Raw genomic sequence first — 22274 nt, forward strand, 5'->3', positions numbered from 1 at the left:
AGTCTGGTGCTTTGACCACTAGGCTACTGCCCACTCGTACAAATGAACCCGATGGCAGCAGAACTGCGCGGCTAGCTTCTAAATTACACGCGCACACGACGCTGCCTCCCCATCTTCTAAATTACACGCGCACAGGGCGGCGCCGCCTCCTCCCCGCAGCGTTCGGCTATCTTCTAAATTACACGCGCACACGGCCTCGCCTCCCCATCTTCTAAATTAAAAGGCGCACACGGCGCCGCCCCCTCCCTGCAGTCTCACACCAGCCCCTGCTCGGGGGCCGGGGCCTGAACGCCAGAGCCGATCGGGCTGGCTCGGTGCCACGGGAGGAGGGGCAGGAAATCCCTGGAGCCCGTTAGCTGAGCCGAGCGAGGCTGAGGAGCAGAAGAAAACAGCCACCGAGAGACAAAGAGGCGAGTCAGTCCCGCAGCGCCTCCGCCCGTGCAGCCCCGCCAGCTCGCCCCTGGTCCGCAGAAGACGCCCATGGGGGCGATGCGCAGTGTCCTGGCCTGGGTGGCCCTGCTGCTGCTTGTCTGGCCGGGCGATCGCCTCTCGGAAGCCTGCAGCTGCTCCCCGGTGCACCCCCAGCAGGCCTTTTGCAATGCGGACGTAGGTAAGGACCCTCACCCCCCCCCCCCCCCCGCAAATACTTAGGGGAAGCGATGCGTGACTTTCAACAGTCCCCCATCCAGAATCTTCATAAGACAACCCCTTCCCGTCAAAAACTTCTTCTGACAGCACCACCCCCCCCCCCCATCCGAAATCCTCGTGTGAGGGCCCTCCCCGTGCAAGAAGCCCTCTCACTGAGCAAAACAGTTTTCTGCAATCCTCGTCCACCCAAAAATCCATCTGACTACCCTTCACAGCCAGAATCATCACCTCCCAAAGCAAAACTCCCTCTGACCGCCCCTCCCTGTCCAAAGTCCTCAGCCTCTCCCCATCCAAAGATCCAGGTGACAAAATGCCATCTGCAAATCTCCTTAAATCTTGTTAATGTACTAATTCCTTGGTTCAGCTGATAAAGGATGACATTTGCATATGCAAATAGGGCTATTTACACATGCAAATGTCCGTGTTTAGAAAAGCTGCTATTTACATGTGTGCATATGGGTCTGCACAGTTCTGAAAGGGGTGGGTTCTGGGCATGGTTTCTGCAGGCCTGAAAACTATGTCTGTAGTTCCTATTTTGTAATAGTGATGCAACTGTACTTTTACAGAAGATAGAGGATAACGTTTACACCAGCAAAGGGCTTGTTTGTAAGAGTGATGGAGGGGCGATTCTACGTATCACAACTTTAAAAAAATCACAAATTCGGCTCCTTGATTGCTGGAGGATGTAGAAAACAGAATAACTGAGTTTATAAAAGGTTTGGACAAATTCCTGGAGGAAAAGTCTATAAACTGTCATTAAAATAGATTTTGGGAACGCCACTTCTTATCCTTGGGGCTGGAAGCATTAAATCTTGCTATTCTTTAGGACTCTGCCAGGTACTTGTGACCTGGGTTGGCCACTGTTGGATACAGGATACTGGGCTTGATGGACAATCGGTCTGATCCAGTTTTATGTTCATAACTGCCTCCCCTTGGATAGCGGAAGTTTTATCAAATCCTGTTAGTGTGTATAAGTGGCAGTTTATACACATGCATATAAGTACATAAGTATTGCCACACTGGGACAGACCAAAGGTCCATCAAGCCCAGCATCCTGTTTCCAACAGTGGCCAATCCAGGTCACAAATACCTGGCAAGATCCTGAAAAAGTTCAATACGTTTTATGCTGCTTATCCTAGAAATAGCAGTGGATTTTCCCCCAAGTGAATTTAATAATGGTCTATGGACTTTTCCTTTAGGGACCCATCCAGACTTTTTTAAAACCCTGCTAAGCTAACCGCCTTTACCACATTCTCTGGCAACGAATTCCACAGTTTAATTACACGTTGAGTGAAGAAAGATTTTCTCTGGTTCGTATTAAATTTACTACTTTGTAGCTTCATCGCATGCCCCCTAGTTCTAGTATTTTTGGAAAGAGTAAACAAACGATTCATGTCTGCCCGTTCCACTCCACTCATTTTTTAATAGACCTCTATCATATCTCCCCTGCAGAGCCGCAGCAATGCCGCTCCCTTTTCTGAACCTGTCTCTTGGTAAAACGAGGTGCTCGTGGCTGTGTATTTCCTGACAATGCTAGGAAACTGATTTGAAGTTATTAGAAAGTTGTTAAGGTCAGTTAGGATGAGAATTAGAGTCTGGTTTATTTGCAGGAAATGGGGGCCAGGTATTAGCTTTATACTCATTAGGGGCTTCCGTCCAGTTCTTCATACCTTCTGGAGAGATTCTGGTTAAAATTCGCATCATTAGATCTAAAACCGGTCCCATTAATTCCAGAAATATTCCTGTAAGGTCTCTCCCGACTAAAAGTGTTCACCCTGCTGAAAGAGAAGTGAACGGCCTGCGTCATAGCAGTGAAATGGAGAATCTAGTTAGACGTGTCCTTCAGTGACTGGTTTTGTAGGGAAAGACGAGAGATGGAATCCATTTCTAAACGTTTGTCAGTGATCTGCCAAATGCAGCAAATCCCTTTGCCACGGTCCGTCATTGAAGATAATGTGCATCTGACACGTTGGATCTCCTCTGAGCATATTTTGATCGGATTCTGTTGCATCTCCTGCGGCTGGTGTTCTAATTGAGAATGCAGTGGCATTTAAACACCAGCTGAAAAATTGTTTGTTATGCCTGGTATATTATACATCTAATGATGTTTCCTTTTTGATTACTTTTCGGTACGTTCGGCCTGGCATATCATGCTTTTGCTGATACGAATTCTTTGGATCGCCTAAAGGGCCTGGATGTTATTGTTTGGTATAACTGTCTATAATGGTGTTGTGTATTTATTTACAAGATTTTATGTATGTATTTTTGTAAGCTGCCTTAGACAACGGCGGATTAAAAATAGTAAATCCAAATATCAGGAAAAGGTATATTGAAAAAAGTCTAAATGTCCCTACTTTAACTCGGTTTCTGTCTGTCTGTCTTAGCAGCTTCCGCCCTCATCTCGTTAAGTAATTTTCATGCACTTTTTATCTGAGCTCTGTACCCCAACGAATTCCTCTTTTTCTGACAGCCCTCACCTTCCTCCCCATCCCGTTTGGAGTAGGTACATGTACCACCCTACAGGGATCGTGGGAGGAACAGGGCAGGCTTAGGAATCTCTGATGGGGGTTACTGTCTTTGCACCTGTTACATACAGACAACTCCACAGCTGGGGATCCTCTGTGCCTCTCAGACTTTACCCACCCTCCCCTGGCACTAGGGATCCTCTGTGCCTGTCCCAGACTTTACCCACCCTCCCCTGGCACTAGGGGTCATCTGTACCTGTCCCAGACTTTACCCCCCTATCCTGCCACTGGGGATCCTCTGTGCCTGCCCCAAGCTTTACCCACCCTCCCCTGGCACTAGGGGTCCTCTGTACTTGTCCCAGACTTTATCCACCTTCCCCCAGCCCCAGGGTATGTCTTTTTCTGCCGTGCCCCAGGCTTTACCCGCCCTTCTTCAGCACTAGGGATCCTCTGTGCCTGTCTCAGACTTTACTCGCCCTATCCTGGCACTAAGGATCCTCTGTGTCTGCCCCAAGCTTTACCCTCCCTCTCTCGACACTGGGAATCCTCTGTACCTGTCCCAGTCATTACCCAACATCCCCTGGCACTAGGGATCCTCTGTGCCTGTCTCAGACTTTACCCACCCTCCCCTGGCACTAGGGATCCTCTGTACCTGTCCCAGACTTTACCCACCCTCCCCTGGCACTAGGGATCCTCTGTGCCTGTCTCAGACTTTACCCACCCTCCCCTGGCACTAGGGATCCTCTGTGCCTGTTCCAGACTTTACCCACCCTCCCCTGGCACTAGGGATCCTCTGTGCCTGTTCCAGACTTTACCCACCCTCCCCTGGCACTAGGGGTCATCTGTGCCTGTCTCAGACTTTCTTGAATTCTGTTACTGTTTTTTGCATCTATCGCCTCCATGTTGAGATTGTTCCATGCAGCCATCACCCTTTCATAATGTTACTTTTGCCTCTCTTTCTACAGCCTCTTGTTCTAGGATTTCCTTTAAATTAAAAAAATATGTTACTTACAATGCATTATTTAGACTTCTGAAGTACTTGAATGTCTCTGTTACCGTTCTCCTCTCTATTCATTATTTAAGTTCTCTAACATCTCATCGGGAACGATGCCAGTACAAACAAGGTTTACATGGGCAGAACGGATATAGAATTACATAAGCGTTGCCATACTGGGACAGACTGAAGGTCCATCAAGCAGTGGCTAATCCAGGTCACAAGTACCTGGCAAGAACCCAAAAGAGAAAAAACAGATTTTCTGCTGCTTATCCCATGAATAAGCAGTGAATTTTCCTAAGTCCATCTTAATAACGGTTTATTGGCTTTTCTTGTAGGAACTTGTCCAAACCTTTTTTTAATCCTGCTAAGCTAACTGCTTTTTCCACATTCTCTGGCAACAAATTCCAGAGTTTAATTACACGTCGAGTGAAGAAATATTTGTTCCGGTGTGTTTTAAATTTACTGCTTTGTAGCTTCATCGCCTGCCCCCTAGTCTTAGTATTTTTGAAAAGAGTAAACAAGTGATTCACATCTACCCGTTCCAACTCCTCTCATTATTTAAAAACCTCTATCATATCTCCCCTCAGTCTCTTCTCCGAGCTGAAAAGCTTTAACCTCTTTAGCCTAGGTCAGATCTTCCAAATGGGGGTCAGTGAACCTGCTTGTGGCATCATGACCTAAGTATGCTCTTCATAGATACATTCAGGGGGGTCACTCAGTTATATATGGCTGCAATCATGGGGTCACAGGCACAAAAATATTGGGAAGCGCTGGCCTAGGTAAATGCTCCGCAGCGGATTTTCAGCATCCTCATTGTGCCTGCGGGGAAGAGGCTTTCTTCCGGATGTAGAAACCTGCGCATTTTATAAACAGGCCACCTAGCCTGTGGGGCAGAAAGACGTAGAAGCTGAGCCCAGCTCATGAAGGGAGCTTATGTTCCCACCTGCTCTTTGGAAAGGTCTTCCTCATGCTTTCTGCCTGTTCTAACCCTGCACAAATCTCCCAGACAAAGTTTAGCAGCTCCGTGCACATTTATAAATCATGGATGTAAATTGTAATTCTACCCCACCTTTGCCCTGGACTCTTCTATAAGCACTTGATTTCTGTATGGAAAACACTGTTTTACTCGCTTTTAAAATACGTCCCTAACAGGGCAGCTTTCAAAGGTATCTCTATGGGTAAAACAGCATTTTTTTTTCAATTTCATTTTTTACATTTATGGATCAGTTTGAAGAAACACATAGGAATAGCCTTACTGGGTCAGTCCAATGGTCCGTCTAGGCCAGTATCCTGCTTCCAACAGTGGCCAAGCCAGGTCACAAGTACCTGGCAGAAACCCAATTAGTGGCAATGCTCCTAATCCCTTCCCCATGTCTGTCTCAACAGCAGACTATGGACTTTTCCTCCAGGAACATGTTCCAACCTTTTTTTAACCCCAGATTATCTAACTGCTGTTACTACATCTTCTGGCAAAGAGTTCCAGAGCTTAACTATTCATTGAGTGATAAAATATTTCCTCCTATTTGTTTTAAAAATATTTCCATGTAACTTCCTCGAGTGGCCCCCTAGTCTTTGTACTTTTGGAACGAGTAAAAGATCGATTTACTTCTACTCGTTCTACACCACTCAGGATTTTGTAGACCTCAATCACATCTCCCCTCATCCATCTCTTTTCCAAGCTGAAGAGCCCTATTTAGCCTTTCCTCACATGAGAGGAGTTCCATCCCCTTTATCATTTTTTAGCTCACACTAAAAATTAGGGCATTCTAACACTACAGACACCCATAGGAATATATGGGTGTCTCTAGCATTAGTGCACACTGATTTTTCGCACACCTTAGTAAAAGGCCCTTAGTAAATAATAACAAAAAACTCATTAAAAAAAGTAAGCGGTACAAGATTTCAGTAGTAACAGCGCTATAAATTAATCTTTAAAAACTTTACACACAGAAAAGACATAAAAGATCAGCACGCACATTCCTGAACCTTCAGTACCCTAGCTTCAAAGGTCTAAAATATAAATTAACATATGTATCCAGCCTCTCCTACATAAGCACAAAGCTATGGAATGCATTACCACTCGCCGTGAGAAAAATCCGCGATTTAACTAACTTTTGGAGATCACTGAAGACCAGCCTGTTCAAAAAGGTGTACCACAACGATACATCCTAACTACCAGACAACCAAACTCAAGCCTGTACTAGATAAAACCAAACTCTGTTTACTCAACTATCCTACCACCAATGAACTCTAACGTAATACTACCCTATCTCCAATTCCGAATATGAACTCTTTACAGTTGACTGCTTAATCTACTATGTCAATCATGATCTTTAATGTAATACCACTTGTATCTCTCACTCCGGAAATGGCGATCGCCATGATGGAACAATGTAAGCCACACTGAGCCTGCAAATAGGTGGGAAAATGTGGGATACAAATGCAATAAATAAATAAAACCCAATATGGCAAAAACCAAATGAGGTTGTCCAAATGCTTCCACCATAACATCTTCTAGTACAGGTTGATCTCTAGTACCGAAACACAAATACCAGGGATCAGCATTTTTGGTTTTATGGGACAAGCTAAAAGTTCCACTACACCTGCAATTTGGCTGCAGGAAGGCCGAGGAGGAGTTTGCTCTAGCATGCATATTTTCAAAAATGTAAATATATGCGCATATTTTAGGCCAGAAGAATGTGTGCTCAAAGAGCAAATTCAAAGGTTGGCCGGAGGTAGTTTGCGAAGCAGAGGTACAGTGATGTGAAAAAGGTTTTGCTGCCTCCTGATTTTCCCTGTTACTGTATTTATGCCACAGAATGGTATCTTAGACAAAAGGGAACCTGAGGAAACTCATAAGACAGTTTTTACATTATTACTTCATTTAGTTAAGGAACAGAAGGCATCTCACACTCATATCATCTATGTGAAAAAGTAACCGCCACCTTAGTTAATCAACCAACGGACCGAATTTGATTGATAATTAGATTCAGCAAATTGAACACAGTCAGGCTTGATTGCAGCCAGTCCTGTTGAATCGAAACCTCGTTATATATTGAATCTTACCATGAGAGTGAAGTAGTCACCCAAAGGTTCTACAAAAACGCTAGGCCATGATCCAAGGAAATTCCAGACAAGATGAGATAAAAAAAACCTTTATCATTCTGGAAAGAGTTGCAAAGCTATTTCTAAAGCTCTGGGACTCCACTGAACCCCATTATCTCTAAATGGAGAAGACGTGGAACAGTGGCGAATTGTCCCAGGATTGGCCGGACTGACAAAATGACTCTTAAGGGCTCAGCATCAATTCACCTGGGATGTCACAAACCATCCTGGAAGAACCTCCAAAGAACTGCAGCCTCTCTAGTCTCAGCCAGCGTCTGTGTTCATGACTCCACTAGGCAAAATGGGATTCATGGGAGTGCAGCAAGGCAGAGAACGCTGCTTTCTAGAGTAACATCATCAAAGCTTGTCTCATATTTGCAAAAACACACCCGGATGATCCCGAAGCCTTTTGGGATGATAGTCTATGGACAGACCCGTCAAGAGCGGAACTCCTTGGACAAACGTCTGGCGTAAAAACAAATACAGTGTTCCACAGGAAGGACGACATACCAGCAGTCAAACATGGTGGTGCCGTGTGATGGTTTTGGGGATGCTTTGATTGAGGGAATCGTAAATTCTTAAGGAGAAAGTCCTGTTATCTGCCCCTGAGCTGAAGCTGAAGAGCAGTTGGGTTTTGCAGCAAGACGATGATCCAAAATACAAAAGCAAGTCTACATCTGAATGGCTGAAAAGTAACAAAATTAAAGGTTCGGATGCTTGTAGTCAATCCTGACTTGAACCCAATAGAGATGCATCTCGCAGGACCTGAAATAAACAGTTCATGCATGAAAACCTACGCATGTGTGTGAGTTAAAGCAGCTCTGTAAAGAAGAGGGGGGGGGGGGGCTAAGATTCCTCAACAGCAATGTGAGAGACCGATATCAAATTATAGGAAGCAATTGATTGAATTATTGCTGCCAAAGGTGATGCAACCAGTTAAGATTAGGGAGCAGTTACAAAGTTTAATGTTTACGGATATGATATTCAATTCTGCATTTTTACAGGATCTCTTGTGTTTGGGGGTGGGGGGAATCATAACTGTTGAGTTTAATGATCTAAATCTATTGGGGGGGGGGGGGGAGCCTGAAGGTTAATTGAGTAGAAAGCCAGGGTGAAGGTTTTCCTAGGACACCTAGAGGGCACTGCTGGAACTGTGCCCTGCACTTCCGCACACCTACGAGCACAAGTTCCCTCACTGCTTTTCTAGACAGGCGCGCCGTGCATATAAGTGTTCTTGGGGGGGGGGGGGGGGGGCATGCAGTTTATAATCTGCAGCTTGCAACAAATCTTGGTCAGGAACTGCGTAAAAGGAAGAGGTGAGAAAGCAGCAGGGTTATCAGAAAAGGTTAAAGGCAAAAAGAGACCGGGAAAGAATCTCTGGGGAAGCTGAGGGAAGATGGGGAGCCAGACCAGAAAACGGGGTGCCAAGACTTTTTTCAGGTTCGGTAAGAAGCGTTTCTGCGTTGATATAGGGGAATACATTGCAAGGGAGGGTCTGCTTGGAGGAAAAGTTGTTAGGGGATATATTCTACTGAGTGGGGTGGGGGTGGGGGCATTCAGGAATAGCCACCTCAGAATGGTCCAAATGTTTACACATGTTTCAGAACCAAAAATACCTGGATCTTCTGCCACTGGTCACATTTGCACATTACCAGCTGCACGATACTGCTTTACCTACTTAGTAAATCTTGCAGTATCTAAATTGATTTAATTCATTTTAGTAAACAGAGCCCCTAAGAAAGATTTTCCCACCCTGCCAACGGTGCCCTAGTGCTCGCCATCTTAATAAAGTTGGTATTCTCAAGGTCCAGGGTCTGACGTATGTGGGAGAGCAGTGGTAGCTCAATTGAAATTAGGGTTGGATTATGCCAAGGAAAGCAGTATACAAAAAAAAATCATAAAACATAAGATATCATAACATAAACATCCTTACATAAGAACATAAGCATTGCCATACTGGGACAGACCAAAGGTCCATCAAGCTCAGTATCCTGTTTCCAACAGTGGCCAATCCAGGTCACAAGTACCTGGAAAGAGCCCAAAAGAATAAAACAGATTTTATGCTGCTTATCCTAAAAATAAGCAGTGGATTTTCCCAGGTTACGGACTTTTCTTTTAGGAAATTATCCAAATGTTTTTTAAATCCTGCTAAACAAACAACTTTTACCACATTATCTGGCAATGAATTCCAAAGTATTTCACAATGAGTGAAGAAATATTTTGTCCAATTTGTTTTAAATGTATTACTTAGTAGCTTCATTGCATGCCTCCTAATCCTAGTATTTTTGGAACCAATAAACAAGTGATTCACGTCTACCCGTTCCACTCCATTCATTATTTTATAGACCTCTATCATATCTCCCCTCAGCTGTCTCTTCTCCAAGCTGAAGAGCTCTAACCTAATGCACATTTATTTATTTATTTGTTTAATTTGTATCCCACATTTCCCCACCTGTTTGCAGGCTCAATGTGGCTTACATGGTACTGTAACAGCGTTCGCCAGTTGCAGTATGAACAAATACAGGTGTTTATTGTGGTAAAAGAGGTTCGTGTTTGGTAGATACATTGGGGGAAGTTAGGGAGGGGGGATGAGGGTTAAGCTGTGTCCATTACAGTCTTTAGTTTTGTAAGAACATAAGTAGCCATACTGTCCCCTAGTCTTTGTACTTTTTGAAAAAGTACAAAATCAATTCACTTTTACTCGTTCTACACCATTCAGGATTTTGTAGACCTCAATCATATCATCCCTTAGCTGTTTCTTTTCCAAGCTGAAGAGCCCTAACAACTTTAGTCTTTCCTCATACGAGAGGAGTTCCATCCCCTTTATCATTTTGGTCGCTCTTCTTTGAACGTTTTCCAATTCTGGTATATCTTTTTTGAGATACGACAAAACAGAACTGAACACAATACTCAAGGTGAGGTCACACCATGGAACGATACAGAAGCATTATAATATTCTCAGTCTTATTTAGCATCCCCTTCCTAATAATTCCTAGCATCCTATTTGCTTTTTTGGTCACTGAGGCACATTGGGCAGAAGATTTCAGCGTATTGTCTATAACAACACCTATATCTTTTTCTTGGGTGCTGACCTCCAAGGTGGACCCAAGCATCAGGTAACTACGATTCGGATTGTTCTTCCCAATGTGCATCACTTTGCATTTGTCCACATTAAATTCCATTTGGATGCCCAGTCTTCCAGTTTCCTAAGGTCTTCCTGCAATGTTTCACAGTCCACATAGTTTTTAACAACCTTGAATAGTTTTGTCATCTGCAAATTTAATCACCTCACTCATCATTCCAATTTCCAGATAATTTATAAATATGTTAAATAGCACCGGTCCCAGTACAGATCCCTGCGGCACTCCACTATTCACCCTCCTCCACTGAGAGAAATGACCATTTAACCCTACCCTCTGTTTTCTGTCCAATAACCAATTTCTAATCCACAACAGAATATTGCCTCCTATCCCATGACTCTCCAATTTCCTCAGGAGTCTTTCATGAGGAACTTTCTCAAACGCCTTCTGAAAATCTAGATACACTACATCAACCGGCTCACCTTTATCCACATGTGTATATTCATTCCTTCAAAGAAACGAAGCAAGTCGGTGAGGCAAAACTTCCCTTGGCCTCTTTAGCCTTTCCTCATAGGGAAATCATCCCATCCCCTTTATCATTTTCGTCGCCCTTTTCTAATTTCTATATCTTTTTTTTGAGATGTGGTGACCAGAATTGCACACAGTATTCGAGGTATGGTTACACCGTTGAGCGATACAAAGGCATTATGTGTTCTCTGTTACTTTCTTAACAATCCTAACATTCCTTCTCTGCATTTGGGCTTCCAGCTCAGTTGGAACCAGGGCTGAAATCTGGCCACATAAGGTTTCATTTGTAAACACCCAGGAATTGTTCCTCTATTTTCTATCCCTTCCAGTTACGGGAGTCCTCAGTCAACTGTGATGCAATCGTGGGCCTTCAATGCAAGACTCTAGGTGGGGCCACTGTGATGTCTTCACTGCTTCTTCCCAGCGAGGCCTGTACATCCTGCCTCTCAGCAGCTCCACTGTTATTTCTACTTCAGCTGACAGTTGCCAACATTGGCTTAATTTTGTGGGGGTTTAACGTTCACTTTATTTCTTCTTTATGACTTGTGGCCTCTTTTTATTGACCCAGAACATTTTTCTATTGACAGAGAACCTTTTTGTACTAATCTTGAGTTCACTTTGTGGCTTTTTTATGCTGCCCTGGGGTCTTTTTTCATTGATGTAGAACTTATTTCCATTTACCTATCTGCATTGGCCAGTGGCCTCTCTGCACTGTTATGGGGTCTCTTTCCAATGACTGTTTTTGGATTGACCTGTGGCCTCTTTCTGTTGTCCTGGGGCTTCTTTTCCTTGATCCGTCCTCTATTTGAGTTGACCTTTGATGTCATTATTTCTACTACTACTACTACTACTTAGCATTTCTATAGCGCTGCCAGGGTTACGCAGTGCTGTACAAGTTTAAACATGGGGAAGGACAGTCCCTGCTCAAGAGAGCTTACACTCTAAAGGTAAAAACTATGTAGTCAGTGTATTTTGATTCCTTATGGTAATCCTGCTCTTCTTTGATTGGCTGCAGATCCTCTTTACATTGGTTTCAGGCTTCTCTTTGGTCTTTGTCTGGTTTGTATTTTACCTCCCAGTCTTTGGTTATGAAGAAGTGGGTGTAGGACTTACTTACATGGTGTTAACAAAGAGTTGAGTTATTGTTAATCTTGCTTCAATTATGATGCATTCTCTGGGTACCTGAAGCTCTGAGATATCAATGCAATAAGCCCAGTACAATTATCATGTCAAAACCAAAGAAACCAAGGATCCTCCTTTACCACCTGGATCTTGCTGGCCCCCTCCCATTGTATAAACATTGCACTTAACTCTGAAGGTCTGTTCTCCTGCACTCGCTCACTGTGTGTTTCTCTGTCTTTTCATCTGTCTGGTTTTCTGAGGGAGACATTTCTCTGCTTAACCCAACAAATATTCCAGGAGAGATTTTGTTGAGTGTTTTGGAAGTGCCGAACAGGAATGTGTTCACTAATGTTAAAATATTCTCATTCAGTCCTCATGTTCATCGCAGCTTTCTCCCCTGACTCACCTGCATGTCTTCTGAGCGAGTCTAGAAACCCCCAAGCTGCCCCCATATGCCGGATGCAGCGGCTGTACTTTGGGTTTCCCCCGGAGCCTTCTAGTCCATATTTCTGCCTCTTTTGGATATACAAAGACGATGTGGATGAGAATAAAACAGCCACCAGTCTGCAGACCTTTCTTTCTTACTTGCTCCATTTTCCCTTACTGCTGTGTCATTCTGCACTGGCATCCACATGCATACACGTATTCACACGTGTGCTCACACGCAGCCTGTCTGGTGCCCAAAGAGCTCTTTAACCTCTTTTATTCAGTGCCTCCTGTTTATGTGGGGTCTCGAAAGACCCTGGCGTCTGTTTGATGGGGGTTAAATTGTACAACTGTGGCCTCTTTCACACCTTAATTGCTTGAACTAATAAAGCTGGTTAACAGAACAGTGGATGAGGGTTTCCTGAGACAGACACAGCACAGAAATAGGCCATAGCTGGGGGGCAGCTAAGAGACGGTGTGGGTCTTGTCGCTCTTGTATGCTCTCTTTCTTGCTGCATGAGTTCACTTCCTGCTGGAGTTACCCTCCATTTCCTCCCAGTGCTGCTGCTCAGGGACAGAGACAGCCTCTGGTCACACTTTTCCTCATACACCAATCCACTGCTTCTTTGTTCAGCTATATTTCTGTGAATTGAAGTGCACGACCTCAATAATTTGGCAATTTTCCCTGTCCCTCAGGCCCATTTCCTCCTTCCCTTTTCTGGAAGATGACGTTGATGCAATCATGAGAGAGAGTGTTTAAAAAAAAAAAAAATGCCCTTTAAAGATTAAACTGGACCAGTCAAGCAGGAGATGCAGGCTATGGGTGGTGAAGGCGGTTAGCTTAGCAGAGTTTAAAAAGGGGTTGGACGGTTTCCTAAAGGACAAGTCCATAAACCGCTACTAAATGGACGGGAAAAATCCACATTCCAGGAATAACATGTATAGAATTGTTTGTACGTTTGGGAAGCTTGCCAGGTGCCCTTGGCCTGGATTGGCCACTGTCGTGGACAGGATGCTGGGCTCGATGGACCCTTGGTCTTTTCCCAGTGTGGCATTACTTATGTACTTATGTCCTCTACTTGGCTCACTTTTATTACATAGAGCAGTGATTTAACCTATTGTGATGTCATAGTGGTTCATTCCACCAATAAGAGCCAACCTCATTAGTGATGTCACAATGGCTTGATTGTATAGAATGTTTGTACGTTTGGGAAGCTCACCAGGTGCCCTTGGCCTGGATTGGCCGCTGTCGGGGACAGGATGCTGGGCTCGATGGACCCTTGGTCTTTTCCCAGTGTGGCATTACTTATGTACTTATGTCCTCTACTTGGCTCACTTTTATTACATAGAGCAGTGATTTAACCTATTGTGATGTCATAGTGGTTCATTCCACCAATAAGAGCCAACCTCATTAGTGATGTCACAATGGCTTGATTGTATAGAATGTTTGTACGTTTGGGAAGCTCACCAGGTGCCCTTGGCCTGGATTGGCCGCTGTCGTGGACAGGATGCTGGGCTCGATGGACCCTTGGTCTTTTCCCAGTATGGCATTACTTATGTACTTATATATATTTAGGGTTCACCGAAAAGTCCCTGACCAGGTTATGGTTCACTTTAGGACCAGAAGCTGGGATGGGGGTCACTCCCTTTTTCATCTTGCTTCACTGGCTTTCAAATTCAGAATTCTATTTAAGCTATGTCCTATTGTTTTTAGATTTCTTAAGGGAATGGTTCCATTTTAATTTGTTCAAATATCGTTTATTAAAAATCTAATATACCGCTTTCCTTGCACACAAATTAAAGCGGTTTACATAAAATCAGAAAGGAACACCAACGAGTAGATAGGAAAGACCAGAATTCAAACCAAGATAAAACATTTGTAGCAAACATTTACAACCCCCCCCCCCCCCCCCCCCCACCAATTCCCCGCTGTAGAAACCAACCTGGTCATGTGCTATAGGACCTGTTGGAAAAAATATGTTTTTAGAGATGTTTTAAATGATGAAGTGTCAAGGTGAAGATGTTGTGGTAATGGATTCCGTAATGCAGGCGAAATTAGGTAGAAGTCACTCGATCTTGAAGACTCTAATCGAACTTTAGAGGGGTGAAGGAGACTCAACCTGTTGTCGTGCAGTGAACGTAAAGTATGGGAGGGGTTGTAGGAATCACCACGGAGGAGAGATAAGCAGAAAGACCACTGTGTAGAACCTTATGAGTTAATGTTGCAACCTTGAGTTTAATCCTAAATTCAGTAGGGAGCCAGTGAAGCCGCTGAAGAAGTGGTTAGACGTAATCATAACGAGACGCTCGACAAAGAAGATGGGTCGCGATATTTAATATTGTATTTAGTAATCCCTGTGTAAATGATGTTACAATAGTTGTACCTTGAATGAAGGAAAGCGTAGAACAAGGAGCATAAAATTGCGGATAGCTCTCAGTCTACGTAGAAAGAAAAGAAAAACTTAATTTGACAACCTCTGATATCCAGGGAGCAAAAGACAATGTGGAATCCAGAAGATGAAACGGGAGGAATAGGCCTATCCAACAAAATTAAAGGGATGTGAGGTGGGAACTGAACCGGTAATCCAGTTTGCTATTGTTTTCTGTGGATGTAGGACTAGATGATGGTCCTTTAACCAGACTTCCACATGCTTTAAATTCACACACAATGGATCTGTGTAAAGAATGAAAAGGAAGTCATATGCATAGGAGTACGAACTAATTCTCAAAGATTGTATAAGCAGGGCCAGAGGACTCGCAAACAGATTAAAGAGTTAGTGCGGAAGTAGGGTCTGGGAGAGGAGCGAGTGGAAGAAAAGTCCTCTGGAAACACTGGAGTCTAGTTACAAAATAATTTGCCAGTTAGTTGGGCTCTAGGTTCCGAATGTGAAGGGATAGTAGTAAGAGCATTGAAAACTTTGAATAATTGCTATGTAGAACTAGACGCCTATCGGATCCGCTTAGAAAAATAGGTCCGTTTATCGTTGAGCAATATAGTATTGCTGTGCATCCCTGGCAATCCTTCGTAGGGTATTTATTTATTTATTTATTTATTTGTTGCATTTGTATCCCACATTTTCCCACCTATTTGCAGGCTCAATGTGGCTTACAGAGACCTGTTATGGCGTCGCCATGCCAGAGTAGAGAGTACAATTGTTGTTACAGAGATGTCAAGGAAAAACAGGCAGATTTAGTTAGCTTGTTATAGAGAGGTATAATGTGAATAAAGGTGGTTAGGTTATGTTGGTTATGTATTTTCATGGTAGGCTTTGTTGAAGAGATAGGTTTTCAGAGATTTGCGGAAGTTAGTTAATTTGTTGATCGCTTTCAAGTGAGTTGGTAGTGCGTTCCATAGCTGCGTACTCATATAGGAGAAGCGTGTGTTAAATGTATTTTAATCCTTTGCAGCTGGGGAAGTGGAGGTTGAGAAAGGTGCGGGAAGATCTTTTAGCATTTCTGGGTGGTAGGTCCACGAGGTCTAGCATGTAGGTTGGAGCATCTCCGTAAATGATTTTATGGACGGTCGTGCAGATCTTGAACGCGATACGTTCTTTAAGTGGGAGTCAGTGTAGTTTCTTTCTTCTTATTTTATCTATGCAAATGGCTTTGAAAATGATGCTTTGATCTATCCGTATGTGATAGAAGGAAAGAAGGTCAAAGCAGAGAAGAGGAAAAAGAAAGGTCATTCTGTAACTTTGTGAAGGGAGAAAGATGCAGGACAGAGGATGGGCAGGAATGGTAGGTACAAGAGGCCTCTATCCCACCCTCACCTTCTTTTACAAAAGGCCAAGTGCGGATAATTAGCTAATGATTGCCGGCTGTAAATTTCCACTACTTGGATTCTTGTTTGCATAAGGGGGGGAAAGGAGGGAGGAGGCGGGTGGGTGCCCTGCTGTCAGCCTTAGTATGAGTTGCTTCGGCACTGATTTGATTATCCAATGTCCTTGGAAAGCATCCCACATTCCTTGGAAGGAAACATCAACAGCTACTGAGGACCTCAGAAACTCAGCAGATAAACTCTCCTCCCCCCAGTCTATGCTCTGAGGAAAGGGGGAGAGAAAGAGTCAGGAGCCCCCCCTCCCAGTCTAAGCACTGAGGAAAGAGAGAGAGAGGAGCCCCCCTCCCCAGTTTAAGTGCTGAGGAAAAAGAGAGAAATACTCAGAACACACCACTTCCCCTCAGTCTAAAGGGAGAGAGAGGAGCCCCCCCCTCCCCAGTAAGCTCAGAGAAAAGGGAAGAGAGAACAGCCCCTCTCAGTCTAAGCTCATAGAAGAGGGAGGAAGAGGAGTCCCCACTCCCCCCCCCCCACCAGTTTAAGCACAGAGGAAAAGAAAAGAGAGGTACTCAGCCCCCCCCCCCCCCCAAATGTAAATGCTGAGAATAAAAACACTCAGGAGACCCTCCAGTTTAAGCTCTGAGGAAAGGGAAAGAGAGGATTCCCCACACCCCAAGTTTATGTGCTGAGGAAAAACAGAGGAATACTCAGGAGACACCCCCTCCACTCAGTCTAAGCTAGCACAAAGGAAAGGAAGAGAGTGTAAGCTCTGAGGAAAAGGAGAGAAAGAGAGACTCAGGACCCCCCCCCCCCCCATAAGTCTGAGCAATGGTGGAAAGGAGAGACTCAGTTGAGCCTGTTCTCTTTGGACTATCACTTTCTCTATCTCTGCTTCCATCTCTTCCTCTCCCTCTTTGTCCCCCCCCCCCCCCTCTCTTCTTCTTCTTCCATCTCTTCCTCCTCATTTCATCTTTCTCTTTCTCCCCATCCTCTCTCCTGTTCTTCATGTGGCCTTTTCTTTCTCTTTTTGAGTTTACAGAGCAGAGTTTGGCTTCCTTACCAGTATTTTGGCGAAGAAACTGCAGTGTTGCAGTTCCTTCCACAAAGCTGCACTGTTCAGAACAAATCCGCACACAATTTGGGTACATTTTTTTCAAGTGATTCAACAGCACGTGAGTGGAAATGGTGGAGCCCGCTGAGCTAATCACTCTTACTAACAGAGATATCATCTGAGCCCACTGCTGCTCACAGGAGCCCTGGTTACTCCAGAGGGATGAGCCAGGTATGAATCTCCATCCCGCTCTCTTCTCTCAGGGCCTATTCGTCATTTCCTTGGGCCCAGTAACAAGCTTCTAAGCTGAACCCTGTCTCCCTCACACATGAGCAATGGAAGGGAAATTTCTGTGTTATTGACTGTGTTGTGTCTTTTCGGACGCTGGTCCTAATTAGATGTTTGTTAACCCATCTGGGGTGCAGGCCTGTGGATACTTTGCACATTTTGAAAGAGACACTCCCCATGGAGCTTTCATAAGAATATAAGCATTGCCATACTGGGACAGACTGAAGGTCCATCAAGCCAGTTTCCTGTTTCCAACAGTGGCCAGTCCAGGTCATGGGTACTTGGCAAGATCCCAGAACAGCAAACCAGACTTTATACTGCTTATCCCAGAACACACAATGGATTTTCCCAAGTTTAATAATGGCTTATGGATTTTCTTTTAGGAAGTTATCCAAACCTTTTTTTAAACCCTGCTAAGCTAACTGCTTTTACCAAATTATCTGGCAACAAATTCCAGAGTTTAATTGCTCTGTACCCATGCATTTTGCACCTGCTCTATACCACGTACAAAGTGCAAGCCAGAGAATGGTGCATAGAGATGTCAAAATACTCACCCCACCCTGTTTCCCACAAAAGGGGGAAGGAATCCTTTGTAAATTGCCCTGAATAATGGTATTATCTGGCCCAAACTGGGTTGCAACGGTCAAAAAAAGCCTCATGTGGGTTCATGCCCACATCTGTAAGAAAACCGAGCAGGCCAGGCTGATGCAGCAATCTGGTGGGCATGACTTAGAGGCAGATGCACTAAAGCTAAATGAGCCTTTAATGACTCTCCAACGAGGAAAATTTGATCCGTTGCATGCATCAAAGGGCTTTTACCGAGGAAGCCAGCAGCTAACGAAAACGGAATGGAGATGAGCAATTAGTGTGAAAACCCCATTGAAACGACATGCACTAACCTTTTCCGATTGCCTTTACGCAGGAAAAAGGCAGGAAATCTAACGAGAGGTCTGGACCTCTCGTTAGGACAGCTCTGTGCCAGGAAAAATCATTAAGTGAAAAAATAAACAAACTTTGAGCCAATCCCAGCGCATTAGCAGAGCTAAAAGCGCTGTGATTGGTCCAAAGGAAGTCAGAAAACACATCAAATAAAAAAAATTAAAAAAGGATCGGGAGGGGGCAAGGGCGCTCATCAGGAGCGTCCTGTATGGACGGCCTTGCCCCCCCCCGCTGCTCCCCACTTTCCGCTGCTCCCCCCCCCCGAAAAAGCAAAATTCTAGCAGCCCCGGCCCCCCTCCCTTTCTCACTACTCTGTCTCCCCTCAGCTCCGCCTCCCGACATCCTCCGCCCTGTGCCCTGCCCCCTGTTGGGGTCGTCGCCGCCATTCCCCTCCTCCATCGGGCCCGCCTCCCTCTTACCGGGCCCGTGCAGCGCCTCTCTCCTCTGTCCGAAGGCGCTGCACGGGCAAGAAGAAAGCTGATGCCTGCCTTCGCCCAGCTTCTGTCACGCGTCTCTCTCCTCCTGCGCCCGCCCCTGTCTGACGTCAGTAACCTACATAGGTTACCGACGTCAGACAGGGGCGGGCCCTACGTAGGTTACCGACGTCAGACAGGGGCGGGCCCAGGAGGAGAGAGACGCGCGACAGAAACTGGGCGAAGGCAGGCATCAGCTTTCTTCTTGCCCTTGCAGCGCCTTCGGACAGAGGAGAGAGGCGCTGCACGGGCCCGGTAAGAGGGAGGGGGGCCCGATGGAGGAGGGGAATGGCGGCGACGACCCCAAGAGGGGGCGGGGCACAGGGCGGAGGATGTCGGGAGGCGGAGCTGAGGTGAGACAGAGTAGTGAGGAAGGGAGGGGGCAGGGGCTGCTAGAATTTTGCTTTTTCGGGGGGGGGGGGAGCGGCGGAAAGTGGGGAGCAGCGGGGGGGGGGGGGGCAAGGCCGTCCGTACAGGACGCTCCTGATGAGCGCCCTTGCCCCCTCCCGACCCTTTTTTTTTATTTTTGTTTTGATTTGGGAGCCATGTGCTTGTGATTTGACTGTGTTTTGACTGTTTGTGGCATGCGCAGAGCAGCTAACATAACGCTTGGCTGCTCTGCGCATGATTTGGGGGCCGATTAACGATGTGTATTGTGATTCTTTAATACATTGTACGTTTCAATACCGATCTCAGCATGTGTGACTTTTTTTTTTGGTGCATTTTTCGTTATTTTAAAATCGTTAGGGACTTTAACGATTTAGATTTTTTTACGTTTGGTTGCTGCATCTGCCTCTTAATGGGGTGAGGGAGGGGCTGTGACTGGCCTGGAACTGAGGCAGGGCAAGAAGGAAGTGTAGAAATGGAACAGAGAGAGGGACTGGGGTCGGGGGTAGTTTTGAGCGCTTGGATAGGGTCTCCATTGGCAAAGGTTTGGGAAGCTCAGATCCAGTCAGTGTTTTGATTATTTTCTTCTAATGGCTGCAAACATTCTGGGGTTGATTTTCCAAAACTCTTTTTATGGTTAACATTGACTGCTGGCTGTATAAGAATTTCCCACAGTTTTCAACAGATAACATTGTGTCCATATGAGGCAATATAGGCTACAGTTATATGTCATGATGAGGAAGAGTTGATCGAGGAGCAAGGCCAGACTTATCCGGTTCTTTGCGATTGAGAGTGTCAGAAATAAAGGCTGGCGGGAGAGGAAGCTTGGCAACTATAAGCAGATAGCCGTAGTCTATGGGATCTTCTGGTAGATTAAGGCTGCCTTGGTCTTGATTCCTTGCGTTGCCTCGCTTTTTCCTTCAGGTGTTGAAGTCGAGGATCCCAATCCATTTGATAAATGCCAGAATTGACGTTGCTGTCGGGCTCAGGGGTCCCAAGCACGTGTAAACTATTTCTTCTATAAATTGAGACCCCCTGTGGCAGGCAGGGACAGTGGAACATCTTTGGTTGGAGAGGCCAAACACACTAATCTGCAGCCCCGCCCACGAGCTTAGTAGCCGATGCTGTGTTAGGCAAAATATCGGTGGGGCTATATACCCTTTCCCAATGTGTCCTTCTGTCTGTCCAACCCTTATCCCTTATTGGGCCTGTCTGTCAGTCCTGATTTAGATTGTAAGCTCTTTTGAGCAGGGACTGTCTTTTCTTCATCTTCAATTCTGAAGCGCTGTGTACGACTGGTAGCGCTATAAAAATGATTTATAGTAGTAGTAGTAACCGTGACATTTAGTAGCTACAGGTACAACGTCTTCGTGCCAGTCAGATCTCGGAAAGCCGTTCGCCCACCTTTCAGACCAGCCTGCAGAGTTACACCCACAGTTCATGAAAAAGGGTCACTTACACACGTAACTTAATAAGGCAACGCAACTGCAAAGAGGGAGGGGGCTTGGGCAGGTCAGGGGTGTGTTTGGCAGTTCCACGGGCGGGTTATACCTGCCTTTATGTGTCTAATGGCCTCCCAGCATGTGACTGCATAAGTGCTGCTGCCTAACTTACGCTTGTATTGCGGCAGTTCTGCGCAGTTGCCATTGTAGAATCTGTACTCAGCACGCAGCATCCCAGCTCCCCTTTGACAATCACCCTCATAACTTATCCATAAACCTCCGAGAGTTTAGTAATAACAGTAATACTAGATGTAAGCAGAAGGGGGCACCAGATTCCTGTCTTACAGTGTAAGGAAGCCCCTCCCCACACTTTTATACACCTCAGTGATGGCCAATCAGCACCTATGTAATAACGATATCTGTAAGGAACCCCTCCCACCTTTTACACACCTCGGTCATGCCTGATCAATGCCTGTGTTACACAGGTAGCGCCTATGTAATAATGATAAGAACATAAGAGTAGCCATACTGGGTCAGACCAATGGTCCATCTAGCCCAGTATCCTGTTTCCAACAGTGGCCAAGCCAGGTCACAAGTACCTGCAGAAACCCAATTAGCAGCAACATTCCATGCTACCGTAAGCAGTAGCTTCCCCATGTGTCTGTCTTAATAGCAGACTATGGACTTGCTCAAAACTTTTTAAAACCCGGATACACTAACCGCTGTTACTACATCCTCTGGCAAAGAGTTCCAGAGCTTAACTATTCATTGAGTGAAAAAAAAATCATCCTATTTGTTTTTAAAATATTTCCGTGTAAATTCCTTGAGTGTCCCCCCTAGTCTTTGTACTTTCGCAACGAGTAAAAAATCGATTTACTTCTACTCGTTCTACACCTCTCAGGATTTTGTAGACCTCAGTCATATCTCCCCTCATCCGTCTCTTTTCCAAGCTGAAGAGAGCCCTAACCTCTTTTTCCTTTCCTCATACGAGAGGAGTTTCATCCCCGTTTTTCTAATTCTGCTATATCTTTTTTGAGATACTGCGACCAGAACTGAACGCAATACTCGAGGTACTGTTGCACCATGGAGTGATACGAAGGCATTATAGTATTTTCGGATTTATTCACAATCCCTTTCCTAATAATTCCTAGCATTTGCTTTCTTGGCCACTGCCTCACACTGAGCAGAAGATTTCAGCGTATTTTCTACAACATCATCTAGATCTTTTTCTTGAGTGCTGACCCCCAAGATGGACCCTAGCATCAGCTAACTTTGATTTAGATTATTCTTTCCAATGTGCATCACCTTGCATTTGTCCACATTAAATTTCATCTGCCATTTGGACGCCCAGTCTTCCAATTTCCTAAGGTCTTCCTGCAATATTTCACAGTCCGCACGTGTTTTAACAACCTTGAATGGTTTTGTTTAATCTGCAAATTTAACCATCTCACTCGTCATTCCAATTTCCATATCATTTATAAATATGTTAAATAGCACCGGTCCAAATATAGATCCCTGTGGCATTCCACTGTTCACCCTCCTCCATTG

The 22274-nt window shown here is 45.1% G+C and overlaps 1 protein-coding gene across 1 annotated transcript in view; it reads left to right on the plus strand.

The window, feature by feature from the left end:
• Positions 1-320: 320 nt before the first annotated feature.
• TIMP2 (TIMP metallopeptidase inhibitor 2) overlaps positions 321-22274 on the plus strand; it is a 36659-nt gene continuing 14705 nt past the window's right edge. Inside the window, exon 1 of the mRNA XM_030208628.1 lies at positions 321-610. Coding sequence (XP_030064488.1) covers positions 481-610 — 130 coding nt within the window. The 5' untranslated portion in view covers positions 321-480. The remainder of the gene's footprint in view (positions 611-22274) is intronic.

Source organism: Microcaecilia unicolor, chromosome 6 (assembly GCF_901765095.1).
Source record: "Microcaecilia unicolor chromosome 6, aMicUni1.1, whole genome shotgun sequence".
NCBI lineage: Eukaryota > Metazoa > Chordata > Amphibia > Gymnophiona > Siphonopidae > Microcaecilia > Microcaecilia unicolor.